General features: G+C 32.2%; 1 protein-coding gene across 1 annotated transcript; it reads right to left on the bottom strand.

Moving 5' to 3' along the window:
- Positions 1 to 7,384: 7,384 nt before the first annotated feature.
- LOC25492935 (long-chain-alcohol oxidase FAO1) lies at positions 7,385 to 14,307 on the bottom strand. Its single transcript, XM_013601264.3, has 4 exons — positions 13,963 to 14,307; positions 9,960 to 10,232; positions 8,774 to 9,845; positions 7,385 to 8,369 (listed from the first exon to the last, which is right to left on the bottom strand). The coding sequence occupies exons 1-4, from the start codon at positions 14,206 to 14,208 to the stop codon at positions 7,663 to 7,665; spliced, it is 2,298 nt and encodes a 765-aa protein (XP_013456718.2). The 5' UTR covers positions 14,209 to 14,307; the 3' UTR covers positions 7,385 to 7,662.
- Between the last annotated feature and the right edge of the window lie 703 nt (positions 14,308 to 15,010).

Here is a 15,010-nt window from a genome sequence, read left to right as displayed (position 1 = left end):
TTCCTAATTTATTCCTCCGGATTCTCTCTTCTCATAATGAAATTGTAACGAATTCATATGTGTGACTTATTTAGATGAATTGGATGCTTTGAGTTCAAGTATGACTTTTTGTTTGAGAGTTTGTATAGCTTTCAATTCACTAGCATATCAATTGCCATTAACATTGTCAATTTGCAAAGGAATTCAAGTATTCAATTGCAAATTTAATTCAACCTGAATTGATGGAAGCAATTGACGTTTTACTGAAAAAACAAAAATTGTTCATGTATACGTGCATAGACAAATTAATGTAAATGTCACTAGATGATGTATACGATTAATTCAATTTTGTTTATGTGAACTATTTTTATTGGAGTGCAAGTAAATTCAGTTTATCTCACACCCATCCACTACGGAATTTTTATTGGAGTGCAAGTAAATTCAGTTTATCTCACACCCATCCACTACGGAAATAGGAAATACAATGAAGAAAATTTGTGAAAAAATGGTAAAAAATAAAATAAAAATGAGCATGATAAAATGATTTGGAAATTGATAATAAGAGAAAGAGAAAGATAGGATAAACAAAGAGGAATAAAGAGACCAAAGAAGATGAAGGGGATGAAGAAAGAGGAGAGGGTAATGGCCGAAACAAATTAGGAAATTGCAAATACTAATGGAGAAAATCAATGAAACAAATTAGGAAATGAAAATCATAAAAAGATATACTACATTATACTCTTAGGTGATTTACATGATATTTTAAATGAACAAATATAAGCCTTCAGATTAAAAGAAATCAACGTTTAAAATTTGGTGTCAACGAATCTATTGTTTAAGAGGAATTAGTGTTTAAAATACTGGGATCTATTTAATAGAATTAATGTTTAAAGATAAATACAATAGATTCGTTTAAAAGATAAATACAAGGTTTAATATCTTTTTAAATTATGAAGGCGTAGCACCTTAAACCTTGTATTTATCTATTGTTTAAATGCTAAATATCGCATATGGGATCTGAGGGTGTTACATCACGTACCCCCAACATTGAGAGAATTCACACACTACTCGCAGAATTAGCCAAGGAAGCCTAAATTTTGTATGCCATGTTGTTTTGATCAGTAGGACTAGTGCGTGCTTGTTTATAGGTACTGTACTTGTAAAAAAAAAATCGACACATACAATCAATAAAACAATCTTTTTTCTCAATTTTTCCCTTTATCATTTTGCTTTACCATACTTAAGACTCTTTGGAATAGTTGAAAAATTCATAGTTAAATGACATATTATTTTTTTATCAGTATGATTGTTTGAAATAGACGATCACAATTGAAAGCTATTAACCAATGCATTAACTAATATAACAATTAACATACCAGCATGTACTATTAAAGAAAAGAAAAACTTTCAATTTCAACGACAAAATGTAATTTATAATTTAGTTCATGTTTTTCAACATATTGCAAATTTTTTATATCACTTATACCGAAATTTAGGTACATTGTCAATTCTAACAATAATCAGACAGCCTCTAAAAAAACATAATAATCAGACACGCCAAAATCATGTAAAATTTCTATATCCACACATACACTTTAATAATTGCAGCTTATATATTTATTTATTTATTGTATGATTAATTAGTTACAAGTCATTTTATATATTAAAAAAAAGACACAAAATTAATGGAACTTGACTTCACATGGTTGGCGGTCGGACAAGCTAAAAAACGCAGTTCTATATATCACGATAAATTCTTGCTTCGTCGCAATCCAAGTAATTTTTTATTTAGACGCATGCAAATGACGAAGAGAAAAAAGAAGAAACACCTAAATTTTATATATTTTTAGGGGTACTTAATTTTCTTTTTAACAAGTCAAAATGGATATATCTTTTATAGAGGTTAATTAAATTATATTTTATTTTAACTAATTAAATAATAGTTATTTATATTCTATAAATTTAGTTCAGTTGATAGGGATATTGCATAATATATATAAGAGTAAAATGCAAATTTTTAGCCACTAAACTACATAAAAAAACACAATGATAGATACTTCTATGCATATGTTTCCTCAATTTTTTTTCTTTATTCAAGTGTGTGCTTTAATTTCATTTTATTTACCGGTGGATCATGTAAGTACTATTTATTGTATATCACTTTGATTATATGAATGAACCCAATGTTAGGAATTAACGGAAGAACATAACGCGGAAATTTTAAAACTTGAGAAAAAATCATGATTATTGTCTAAACAGACAACTAGATAGTTATTATGTGATTTTTTTTTTTACAATAAATAGACTTCTCTCACACTCACCCTATTACCCTAGTACAATCACAATCTCATAAAATAAATATTTAAATTAAGTCAGATATAAACTTAAAGTGCTACTTACTGGTGTATATAAAAATAGAGAACCTAGGTTGAATATATAGCATTGGTCTTTCCTTTGCTTCACCACACTAAGCAATGCGGGACTTCTCCAATAGGTAATATTTTTTTAATCTCCTTTTTTATTTAAGAAATTTGACAATCAAACCCAACAATCTCCAATAGGTAATATCTTTCAATTTCTATACAGATAATCATACTCCACCATAAAGAGTATACTTAACTTGAAACTGAACCATTCTAAGAATTTCTTCACGTCGAAACCTTGTTGAAAGATTATGGCGCAATTCCCATGTTGGCTTTCAGGAAGTTCTTCAGCCATCGACACATCTCACCGCAAACCTTACATAAATGTCAACCAATGCCTGTGTGTTGTTTTGAATCCGTTAGCAATAACTTGTCCTTTTGCATGGTATAACGGAAATACCATAAAGACACACTTTATCTTCTAGATAAGATCACGATCATCTTCCAAAACAAGGGAGATGTTGCTAGCACTTTTCTTAGAGTCTTTTTCAGATACTGCTCCACCTGAACAATTTCTCTTTAAATGCTAGGACATTCCACACTTCCAACACGCCATATTCTTTGCACCGATCCTCTTCCCATTAGCCCCACTTTTAGTTAGCAACATTAAGCTTGATGAAGTGCTTTCATCACTTTTCATCCTCCTTTCTTCAGAAATAATTTTAATTTTAGTTGCAACTTCTTCAAAACTCAAACTTTCCTTCCCATACATCAAAACAAGTTTGAGATGAACATAAAAAGGTGGAAGGGACAAAATGAGGCTTAACGCTTTATCTTCATCATAAATCTTAACTTTAATAGATTCTAACTCAAAAATAATATCATTCAAAGTACAAAGATGATTAAAGATTTTCGTACCCTCATCCATGTGCAGATTGTGGAATTTCTCCTTTGGAAACAACTGATTTGAGATTTTCTTTGCCTGATATAACCCTTCGAGCTTTTTACAGAATTCCTTGGCTGATCTCAAATTTTGCACATTCGCAGGAAGATTCTTTGGCAAACACAGAAGAATTACACTTGCGGTTCTTAAGTCTAGTTCCTCCCACTTATCGGCCTCCATGTTGGAAGTGTTTCCTTTCAGCGCCTTGTGTAATTCTGATTGTATATGTAACACCCTTAAACCCCACAAACAATATTTAATTATAAATGCAACAATTAATCAAATACTTCAAGGTGTTACTCTTCATTAATCCTAAAACATGCATAGTTCATCATGTAAATAATCAGTTGCAGCGAAAATAAAAATCTCAACAACATAAAAGTCACACATCATATCTCAGAATAAATACATCATCAAAACGAACCCTAGGCTCCTCAACATAAGCCAATAACATAAATATAATCCCAACGTCCTAATCATAGCACTACTAGCTAAGACTCTAAGATCAAAGCCGTAAAAGACGAGTAGGTGTCGAGCCGTCTATGGGAACTCACGTCGACTATGCGTCCTCAACCTGCATGTCTACACCACAAGGATGTAGGCGACCATTTGTCACACTTAGGGTAAGATATAAATTCAACATAGAGGAAATACAAACACATGTATAGTATTAGGATCACAACATCGTATATACACATATTCAAGTTAAAATATCATATCCTCATTCAAGTATTTAAGTAGATACAATGAATATCAAATCATCATCATAAAGATATATGCAAGTATTCACATCACCATATAATCACCAAATTGAATACATAGATTTCACACCTCATCACCATAATCAAATCACACATCTTCCACATAAATACACATAATCAATTCAAACATCTTCACATAGAGTCACATAGTATAGTATGTATCTTTCACATAGACTCATATGTATGTGATGTTCTAGTTGACTCTATATGCATGTGGTACCAAGTTTTGGATGTCGGAGTTGTGTTACCGAGTGATCCTCCGTCTTTAAATATTTGGATAATCAGAGGTATATTACCGATTAATCCATCCGTCATTAAATAGGACCGACCATGACGCATGGATACCAAGTATAGACTTGACAATGCGCTACTTCATATAGTTCATGTTACATGATCACTTCATCATATAGCATAACAACACACCAATAATCAAAGCATCATCAAATCAATACATCCATACACTAACAAATCATTTCATCACCACATCAACATTTATTCCCATTAATAATTCATCATCATCATAGCAACGTCATATATCATCATCATTTAGTTTCTTCATCATGTCAAAACATATCAACATGTATTCATATTATTTAATAATCACACTCATTACACAACCTAACCTTACTTCTCAATAAACATTTCCTCCATTAAATTACTATCCAACACAAATCACCATTAAACATTACATTAAACTCAGCGTGAATTCGAATAAAAATTGTGTATTAAATAAATTCAAATAAAGTTGCATATTAAATAAATTTGAATAAAAGTTACATTACATTAAGTTCCTAAATATGTCATAACATTACATTACATTCGGGTAGAGATATGTGGTACAACAATTGTGTTACCTCTGAAATGGGATAAATTCAAACTTGCTAAATAACAGCTCTCAAGCATTCACCCGAAAGTTTAATTGTTCCTTTCAGAACAACATGTATTATGCAGAATCAACTATATATGTTATCATATCGAATTCTCTCGTATAAGATGAGTCATCACATAAAGAATGAGGTGCATTCTAGGACACTCATCTTATATGAAGAAATTTGATATCATAACTTATATAGTTGATTTTGAATAATACATGTTGTTTTGAAAGGAACAATAGAACTTCCGGGTGAATGCTTGAGAGCTGTCGTTTAGCAAGTTTGAATTATCTCATTTCAAAGGTAAGACAATTGTTGTAGTTGGAAGGTGCATTCCCTACCTAATCATGATCTTCTAGCGGAATCAAACTGTTGAGAATGTCTTCAGTTGATCTCAGCAACTTTACACACATATCGATCCACGGTAACATGTTGTGCTCCAAAAACATGCTCGTCACGTCATTGTCGTTCGTTAATTCCACCCAACTGAATAATATTCTCCCATCGTCGAACGTTGGACGTTTATACTGAACCTATTCCATCCTCATTGTGTCTTCGGGGTTGACTACTTGGTTGAATTCATGCAATTGATCCTTGAGACCTCTTAACGTGACACCAAGGTACCGAACCTTCAACCTCTGAGGTTCTCCACCGTTGAATTGTGTCTGAACGTCGAACATATCGACCATTGCTTCAAATCTACACAATAAGAAATTAAAAACAATCAATGAAAAACTCATTCAAATATTTCATCAAACATTTGGAGTGCAAATTATACATAAACCCTAAAACTCATAACTACAACATAAACATGCAAACATCTAAACATTTAAGCAACACTAGTCATTTTCATGTAAACATTGTATGATTTCTTAAAAAAAAACCAAAATTTAAACAAACCCTAAATCTAAAAAATCTAACATATAAACATAAAAGCCTAATGGTGTTTGATTATGAAAACTTACTTGTTAATGGAGTGTTGTTTGATTTGAATTTGAAGGAATTTTGGATTTGGGTGATTGAGAGAGATTTTGGAGATTTTAGATGAGAAATGAGGAAATGAGATTCTGTTTGTCTTTAAAACAGCATGTTGCGTGAGTTAAATTGCGCCAATTTTAACACATGCGTGAGTTAACTCACGCAGGAGTATTTTCGGTATTTCAGTTGGGCGCGAGCAAAATCTCTTGGGTAAAGAGCGGAATTCCTTATTTATATCCACTTGTATTGGATTTGGTTCACTAAACTTTATTGGGCTTAGTCTCCATCATTCCTCACAAAGAAAACACTACACAATTACTTCACTTATACCCCATTTTACTTATACACTTATATTCTCTTAATTAATTCCTAAAAGTTTCTACTAATGTCGAAAAAATACCCTCCACTCCTAAATAATCAAAATACCCTTCACACTTAAATTACCAAATTACCCTTTACTCCTCGATATCTAATGAAAATTAACTAACCCATTAAATCAAACACATCAAATAAACAATTAAATATAAATAATTAAAATGATAATAAACTAAAAATCAGGACGTTACAATATCAACACTTCCTTGACTTGTACTTTCCTCAAGGCAAAGTTGATTCTTTCATCAAACTTCTCTATGACAAACTTCATTGCGCTTGAATAAGACATAGCAAGTGCACAATACCACCCTTCTTCAGCACCTTCACAATGTTGCACAATACCACACTTCTTTTTTCTGATGTGGAAGATCAGACAATGATGCATCCACAAAGCATACTAAAAATTGTTATATCTTACTGAATCGAAGCTCTTGATACCACTGTTAGGAAATAAGGGCTGAAGAAGAAAAATAAGCACAATCACAACACAAAAACAAGAATATAACGTGGAAACTCCAAAATCGGAGAAAAACCACGACTGTTGTCTAAACAAACAACAACCAGAGAATTATTACCATGTGAGTTTTTTTATAACATATAGACTTCTCTCACTCTCATCCCAATGCCCCAACATATAGACTTTTCTCACTCTCACCCCAAATGCCCCAGCACAACCACTCTCCCACAAAGAAAATATTTAAACTAAGTCAGATATAAGCTTAAAGTGCCATTGAATGGTGCATCTAAAAACAAAGAACCTAGGTCCAATATATAACCTTGGTCTTCCTCTTACTTCACCACACTAAGTAATGTGAGACTTCTCCAATATCTAATATTTTTAAACCTCCTTCTTTAATTAAGAAACTTGACAATCAAACCTAACACTCAAAACACTGACTCTCTTTTAAATTAAGTGAACTTAAGCTTATTTAAAATGAAGAAAAACACTACCTCTTTTAATTTCATTTTTAAATCCTTATTTTATGTCCTTAGGGTACAAATTACATTATAAAAAGAAACAGATTTTATTCATGTTAGAATTACCTACCAATATCTCATCTCATATATATGATAAAAAAAAAAGGAAAGTTTCTTACAAGTATCAGCAATAACTTGAACAACACAATGATGCTTGAACATGAAACATCCATCTCACATAAAGTTAAATATTTTGAAGATATGATTACAACTTATATTTGATATATAATCAAACATGAGTACACATTACCATAATTTAGCAATCTTTTATTTTGTCACCGTGAGTTTGACGGGAATCAAAGTGATATTGTAATTTAATTGAAGCTCTATAAAGCATAGCTACTGCAAAAATTAACGTGGTTCACCGTGAAATCATCAAACTCATTGTCAACTCAAGTATGCGTAGAAAACAATCAACAATCTTTTGATTCTTGCCCCTTTCGAAGAAAATCTACAATCCTATTTGAAATACAAAATGCAGTTGATTGAATAGTGATCATAGGATTAACACCAACAGCAGTTGGAAGAACACTAGCATCACAAACAAACAACCCTTCAGCTTCCCAACTCTCACCATTTTCATCAACAGCACCTTCCTTTTCATTCACTCCCATTCTACAACTCCCCATTTGATGAGCAGAAGTATACAAATTCCAATTCTCACCTGGCCACAATGCTCCTTCCATTGGATAAACACTATCTATAAACTCTTCAATTTCCTTTTCGCCAGTGTTCTCATTACACTTAATTCTCTGACCATCACTTCTGTGTGTTCCTACTTCAACTGCTCCTGCTGCTATTAGAATTCTTAGTCCTTGTTGTAAACCAGCTCTCATATTCTCTCTGTCAATTGAATTCAATTTGTAGCTGATTCTTCCCTCTGTTTTTACTTGTCCACTTGCTTTGTCTCTTATTATTGTGATTAAGTGTGCTGTTCTTGGATATTTTAGCATTCTTTGTTTGAAGTCAAGTCCTGATTCCCATGGATATATTGATGCAAATGATGATGGTCCTAGTAATGGTGTCTCAATTATTGCTCTTGTATCTGATATTGAATGATCATTTAATGATGAAGATACTTTGTGGACAGATGTGATTATACCTCCCTCGTAGATTTTACCTGTGACAAATCAGATAGATGAAAATTCAGCTCATAGAAAAAATAAGCTTGGTCAAAGTTTGGTTTTTGTTTGTTTGATATCGCGGTGAGTTTGGTTATTAAAATCCCCTCACTCGAATATCACTCCAATACACCGTGTACCAAACATGTAACTAGTTAAGATATTAGGAGAAGATTAATAAACTATCTAAAATCTTAACAAACTAAACTCTAACACTCTTTACATTGGTATGAGTGGAAATGAACTTGGATCTCTTAAACAAAGTCTCGTGGTTTGAAACTTGTGAATGGTGGTTGGGAGGGTACACCCCACTAAAAGTGACTAGTCAGGTTCTGTGACGGAGATTAGTCATCCGGAAAATCATTGATAACTAAACTCTAACAAAATTTTATATTTTTATTACCTTTGAGATCTGATTTTGATTCTGGAAAGTATCCCCATGTCATTAGTACAGGATGGAGATGAAGATTCCTACCAATGTTTTTGTTCTTTAAACCACTAGAGATCAATAATGGTGGTGTAAGAATTGCCCCACCTGCAGAAATTGTCACTTTGGCCTCAATCTGTAGCTTCATTGTGACTCTACTGTTTAAAGTCTTGGCCAACACTCCCAAACATTTCTTCTTCTTTCTGGTATTGGCATTCTTATAATTATTATCAAACAAGAATCTCTCAGCTTTGCATCCTGTTATTATCACAGCACCTTTATCAACAGCATCTACAAGCCATGTAGCTTGAGTCCCTTGTTTCTCACCTTTTGGACAACCATAACCACATGAACCACAATAATGATTCCCTGGTGAATTTCTTGGCACATAATCAACTTTTAAGCCAAGATTTTGGCACCCTTTTCTTAATACTTGATTTTGGAATCCTTCTTGTGTACAATTTTCATTGACACCAATCCTCTCACACACGGTTTCCATAGCAGATAGATACTCTAAGGTTTCAAAGAGGGGAAGTTTGTGTTCATCTGACCATTCTTTTAACACATTCTGTGGTGTTCTTATGCATGCTGACCAATTCACAGCTGAACCACCACCTACTGTTGAACCTGCAAAAAGAACTATTCTTGAATCAACAGAAGCTAACATACCTCCTTTTTCATATTGTTGGTCCATTGAAGGACCTTCTAGAGATGAATAATCTTTGGGAACAAAATAGTTTCCTTTCTCGAGAACAACCACTTTGTAGCCAGCTTTTGATAGGACAGAAGCTGCTACACCTCCTCCACAGCCAGAACCAACAACTACTGCATCACATTTGATTTTGAGGATGTTGTTTTTGGAGTCAAGTGTAACATTGAGGCCTTTGTTAGATAGAGATTGTTGAAGAGTTGTGTCATGTTCATGCATGATTTCTATAATTCCTTTTTCAAGGGGTCTCTTTTTGGTGTCATTGGTCATTTTCTCATCAGCTGTTGATACCTCATATCCAATGGCTTTCCATGCTGGATTATCACCATTTTCATCAACCTACAATATGTCCACTTTCTTAAGTATTGTTATATTTCAATAAGAAGTTTAATTTTAATTATTGTGAGTGTACAAAATGGCACTTTGCAGCAAGGTTGAAGAAATAATATATACCCAAGAGAAGAAAACAAAGAGACATAGGACTTTGATGTAAGCGAATGCGAGTCTAAAAGGAGTGAGGAACCTAAGCTTGAGAGCCCTCTGCACAATCTTTTCTCTTTTATCCAAAGACAAGCTTGAGAAGTTGTTGATAAATGGCCATTTCTTGCTAAGACAGAGCAAACCACAAATCAATAAAGTGCCCAACCTCGTTGCCAGAAGCCATAGAATCACCCTTATCAATATTACTGCTTCTGTTACACCGCTCTTCACTAGCATCTCAGCAACCTGTTGGCATTGAACAATTTAGAACATGATATTATATGATATATGAATTCAATCATGTAGACAACATTTTGTTTAAATAAGATATATTAGATGAGGGTAACCATCATTTGCAGGTGTTCAAATTAAAGATTTTTGACTCTTAAAAATAAGTTTGTAAGACGAGGGGTGTCACTCTTTATAAAATTGTTTTTAATTTTAGAAGTGAATTTTCCCATGTACACTTCACGACTGACGTCAAACACTATTTCTATGTTGAACTTGGATTTTTCACGTCGCTCCTGTCCAACATTTTTAATTTGGCTTGGTGTTAAATAGTTGTCGACCCTAAATGGATAGACTCTAATCGTGATATTTTGACAATTATATTGGTACAACCTTTAAGACAATTTTATTCTTCTCTCTTCTCATTGGTTAAAAACAATAGAGAGTGAAAAAGGAAGAGAGAAAATAAAAATGTGAGTATGAGAGAGAAAGTTGTACAAAAATTGTACCAAAATGGTTGTACAAATATCATTTCTCTAGATCTTTATATTATGTTGCACTCAATCCGTTTAAAATTTACTTGTAATGTAAGGGAAACACTTCTTCTAAATTTATTTTAGCCCTTGCATATATAAATTTACTTCTTTATATTATGTTGCACTAATCCCAAACATTTTGAGTTTTTCTATTGACTATCTATTTTTATTTTATTTTATTTTATAATCATATTATATTGGCTATCCATATAAGTTGCGTTAACCACACCATAGCTGATCAATTTTAATTGTTAAATTAAGACAAGTGTTAACTAATGTTTAAACCTTATAGTAAGTTTTCTTGGGAGAACCTTATAGTAAGTTATAAGTTGTAATTTTTGTTTTTTGGAATACCATAAGTTATAACTTTTACACTAAATGTTTATGAGTGTGTATTTTGGATCATAGTCACATGATTCGTAATTCACTTTCATATATGGTACGAATTCGGGTACGCGGTTTTTCACTTTTAAAAAATTCGGTATGTAAAGGGGTATATATAGTTGGTACGTTTGGATTCATTGTAAGTGTAAATTTAATAATCAGTATACTATTGATAACAAAATTATTTAATTAAAAATATAAAATAAACAATGAAAGTAGGGTTAATTATGTTTTAGGTCCCTATAAATAGGCGCGTTTCTAACATTAGTCCCTACTTAAATTTTATTAAATTTTTGGTCCCCAACGTTTTTTTCCATTAGCAAAATAGGTCATCGCTGTTAATTGTTGTTGATTGAGCAAACAACGAAGCACACATGGATGCCACATCTGACTTTTTTGTTGGTTAAATATGTTTTTAGTCCCTAAAAAATTGAGGCATTTTAAGTTTAGTCCTTACTTAATTCTAATCGTTGTTTTTGTCCTTACAAAAATACTATGCACTTAGTATTAGTCCCTGCTCAATTCAAATTTGTTCAATTTATGCTTAAACTCTTGTATACTACCACTAGTTTTGCATGAAATGGGAGGATATGGGTTGGTTCGAATTAATATGGAATTATTTTCCCACGCTCATTCAATATTTTGCCCCTCGTTAATGATATTAGGTTCTATTCAAATAAACTATGCCGATTCAACATCTTTTGGTCAACGTAATTTTAAAAAAAAGAAGGTTTAAATGTGTCATTGGTCTCTGCACTTTCATCAGATTTTGGCATTGGTCCCTGCACTTTGTAAAAATATTGGTATTGGTCCCTCTGTTAACTGTCTGTTAAAAAAAAAACACAAAACCAACGGAGTGCCACGTGGCCCAATCATTTCACGCCACGTGGCACCAATATCAATATTTTTACAAAGTGCAGGAACCAATACCAATATTTTTACAAAGTGCAGGGACCAATACCAATAGTTTTGTGTTTTTTTTTACAGAAAGTTAATAGAGGGACCAATACCAATATTTTTACAAAGTGCAGGGACCAATTCCAAACAAAAAAAGTGTAGGGACCAATGCCAAAATCTGATGAAAGTGCAAGGACTAAAGACATATTTAAACCAAAAAAGAATAGCTTATTCTTCGGTATCTCATATGAGTTTCATAATTTTAGGAATTAGTTCTATAAGTGATATTGGGCTCAACGGGGCCGTTTTAGAAATAATATCTCATGGATTTATTGGCGCTGCCCTTTTTGTCTTGGCAGGAACTAGTTATGATAAACTATGTCTTCTTTATCTTGACGAAATGGGCGGAATGGCTATCCCAATACCAAAAATATTCACGATTTTCACTATCTTATCGATCACTTCTCTTGCATTGTCGGGCACGAGTGGTTTTGTTGCCGAATTGATAGTTTTTTTTGGAATAATTACTAGTCAAAAATATCTTTTCATGATGAAAATACTATCATAACTAGTTTTAGTAGGTTTTTTTAGTCCTTACAAAAAAAAATTACTTCTAATTTTAGTCCTGCTAAAACAAAGTTTGTTTAATTATCCTTAAACTCTTAAATTTCTGAACGATTTTTTTGAGACAAGTTTAGAACACTATGAAAGGTTCAATTACTAAAATTTAGAATTTTTTTAACATGAAACAAATTAAATATGAATTTTTGAAAACGATAAAAATTAAAGATAAAAATAATAAAATTTGGACATATAAATCAAATTTTGCGATAATTTTTTGCAGAGGAACTTTTAGTAATGTTTTTAACACGTCTACAAAAAATTGTTAAAAAACTCAAGAGTTTAAGCATAAATTAAACAAATTTAAACTAAACAGAGACTAATACTGAGTGCATGGTATTTTTGTAAGGACTAAAACAATTATTAAAATTAAGTAAGGACTAAACTTAAAATGCCTCAATTTTATAGGACTAAAAACATATTTAACCCAACAAAAAAAAAGTTAGATGTGGCATCCACGTGTGCTTCACCGTTTGCTCAATCAGCAACAATTAACAGCGAGGACCTATTTTACTAACGGAAAAATAAATTGGAGATAAAAAATTTAATAAAATTTAAGTAGGGACTAATGTTGGAAACGCACCTATTTATAAGGATCTAAAACATAATTTAGGCATGAACTATAAAAGTTGAGGTTTGAAAAGAATGAGTACTAGTAGTTAAAATTGTCCCACATCAACTAGTGGAAAGCTATGTTATAAATAAAGAAACTTCCTTTCGTAATTCATATTGAATAACAGAGAGAATCTCATGCCTTTAATTGGGGGGACCATGGCTTATTCCTCTCTTCAAGAGCAGGATCACGCCCCTAGGCATTCTCTTAATTAGTTCTAGGTTTTTTATTTTATTTTTCTAGTGTCTCTTAGATGGTTCGTTGTTGGTACGTGTATTTCTGAGAATTCCCTTGTGAATTTTGACGAATGGGTTCGCAAAAGTACAATGAACCGGTTCGTGCAAACCTGTTCGCGGTTCTCAGGCTAGTACACGAATTATGGGACTATGTTTTGGATTCAATTTCAGATGAAAACATCCGACATATCAATTTCAACATTGTTCGTCGAGTTAAGTTTTACAGGAGTGTATTATGTATATTATCCTCGATCAAAAATTTGAAATTTTAGGTTAAACCAACTTCACCCGATACATGAACAAGCACAACGCAGCCATATGGAACCTAAGTGTGAGTCCCACCCACTTGCACATGGATCAGTTTTCTTGCATTCAGGAATTTCTTTTGGATCAAAAGAGGGGAAAGAAAACACAGAAAGACAAAAGTAAATACACACACACATATATAAACATATATATACCTCGTCAGGGATTGGATACATAGAAGCAGAGATGTTGAAGAAAGACTGCACATCCTTGCTTGATTCATCATCTTTTGTAAGAGCATCATCCATTGGCAATGAAGGCAACACAACTTCACATATGCTTGTGAGTGACTCCATCTCAGCTACAGAAAATCCATGTTTGTATTTGCTATTCTCTCTCACACCACTCAACAATGGATGACACTCTCTTCTCATCTTTCTTTCTGTATTGTGATCACTCATGATCAACACCTTATAAAAGAACTAGTTAATACAGATATGAAAAGAATTAATATATGGTATATAATATTATTTTTGGACCAACATATATGGCGTGTAGTTATGTGTATGGATATTGAGATAAATATACCTCTATATATATATATAGGAGAATCTGATATACTGATATCTAATTATTTAAGTGAAATAAATGTGGGGAGTTGGAAGCGGAAGATATGAAAGAAAGGGATATGCAATTGACTAAAATCTAAAGGAGTGTATTGGATCATGATTCTAAGGGATTTTAAAAGATTTTTTTATCATGAAAAAGTATTGTGGTATTCAATCAAGACTTTTTTCAATTTAAAAAAAGTCTTGTGTTATTTAATCAAGATTCTTTGTCATTTAAAAAAAGTCTTGTGGTATTCAAGACTCTTAATCACTTAAAAAAAGTCTAGTGGTATTCAAAATCATTCAAATTTCGAAGGATTGTTTAATAAATCAGATTTTGTGGGATTTTCTAGTGAAATTTTAGCATGAAAAAGTCTTTCATGAAAACATGAGATTTCTTAGGATTGTTTTTTTCTTTTAAGATTTTACTCTCTCTCTAGCTCTCCCGTAAAAAACCTCTCTCCCTCTCTCTGATTCCTTAAAGAGTTTTTATTGAGATTTTGTGAAAGAGAGTGTGTTATCATATTTTTTTCAATTATTTCTTAAAATTCATAAAATCTGTTGAAATTCATAAAATCATTTCAAATCCTTTAAAATCTTATAAATTAAATCCATTGAAATCCTTAATAGTTTTTTAAAATCATCAAAATCTTAC

The sequence above is a fragment of the Medicago truncatula genome, chromosome 4, assembly GCF_003473485.1.
Source record: "Medicago truncatula cultivar Jemalong A17 chromosome 4, MtrunA17r5.0-ANR, whole genome shotgun sequence".
In the NCBI taxonomy this organism is placed as follows: Eukaryota; Viridiplantae; Streptophyta; class Magnoliopsida; order Fabales; family Fabaceae; genus Medicago; species Medicago truncatula.
This window is presented reverse-complemented; position numbering and strand designations above follow the sequence as displayed.

Bases quoted from the DNA above. Each gene is read 5' to 3' on its own strand.
- LOC25492935 (XM_013601264.3), bottom strand. From the start codon at position 14,208: ATGAGTGATCACAATACAGAAAGAAAGATGAGAAGAGAGTGTCATCCA. The intron at 10,233-13,962 runs GTATATATATGT...CAATGCCAACAG, and splicing joins TGTATCCAATCCCTGACGAG to GTTGCTGAGATGCTAGTGAA. The intron at 8,370-8,773 runs GTAATAAAAATA...GATTTGTCACAG, and splicing joins ATCAAAATCAGATCTCAAAG to GTAAAATCTACGAGGGAGGT.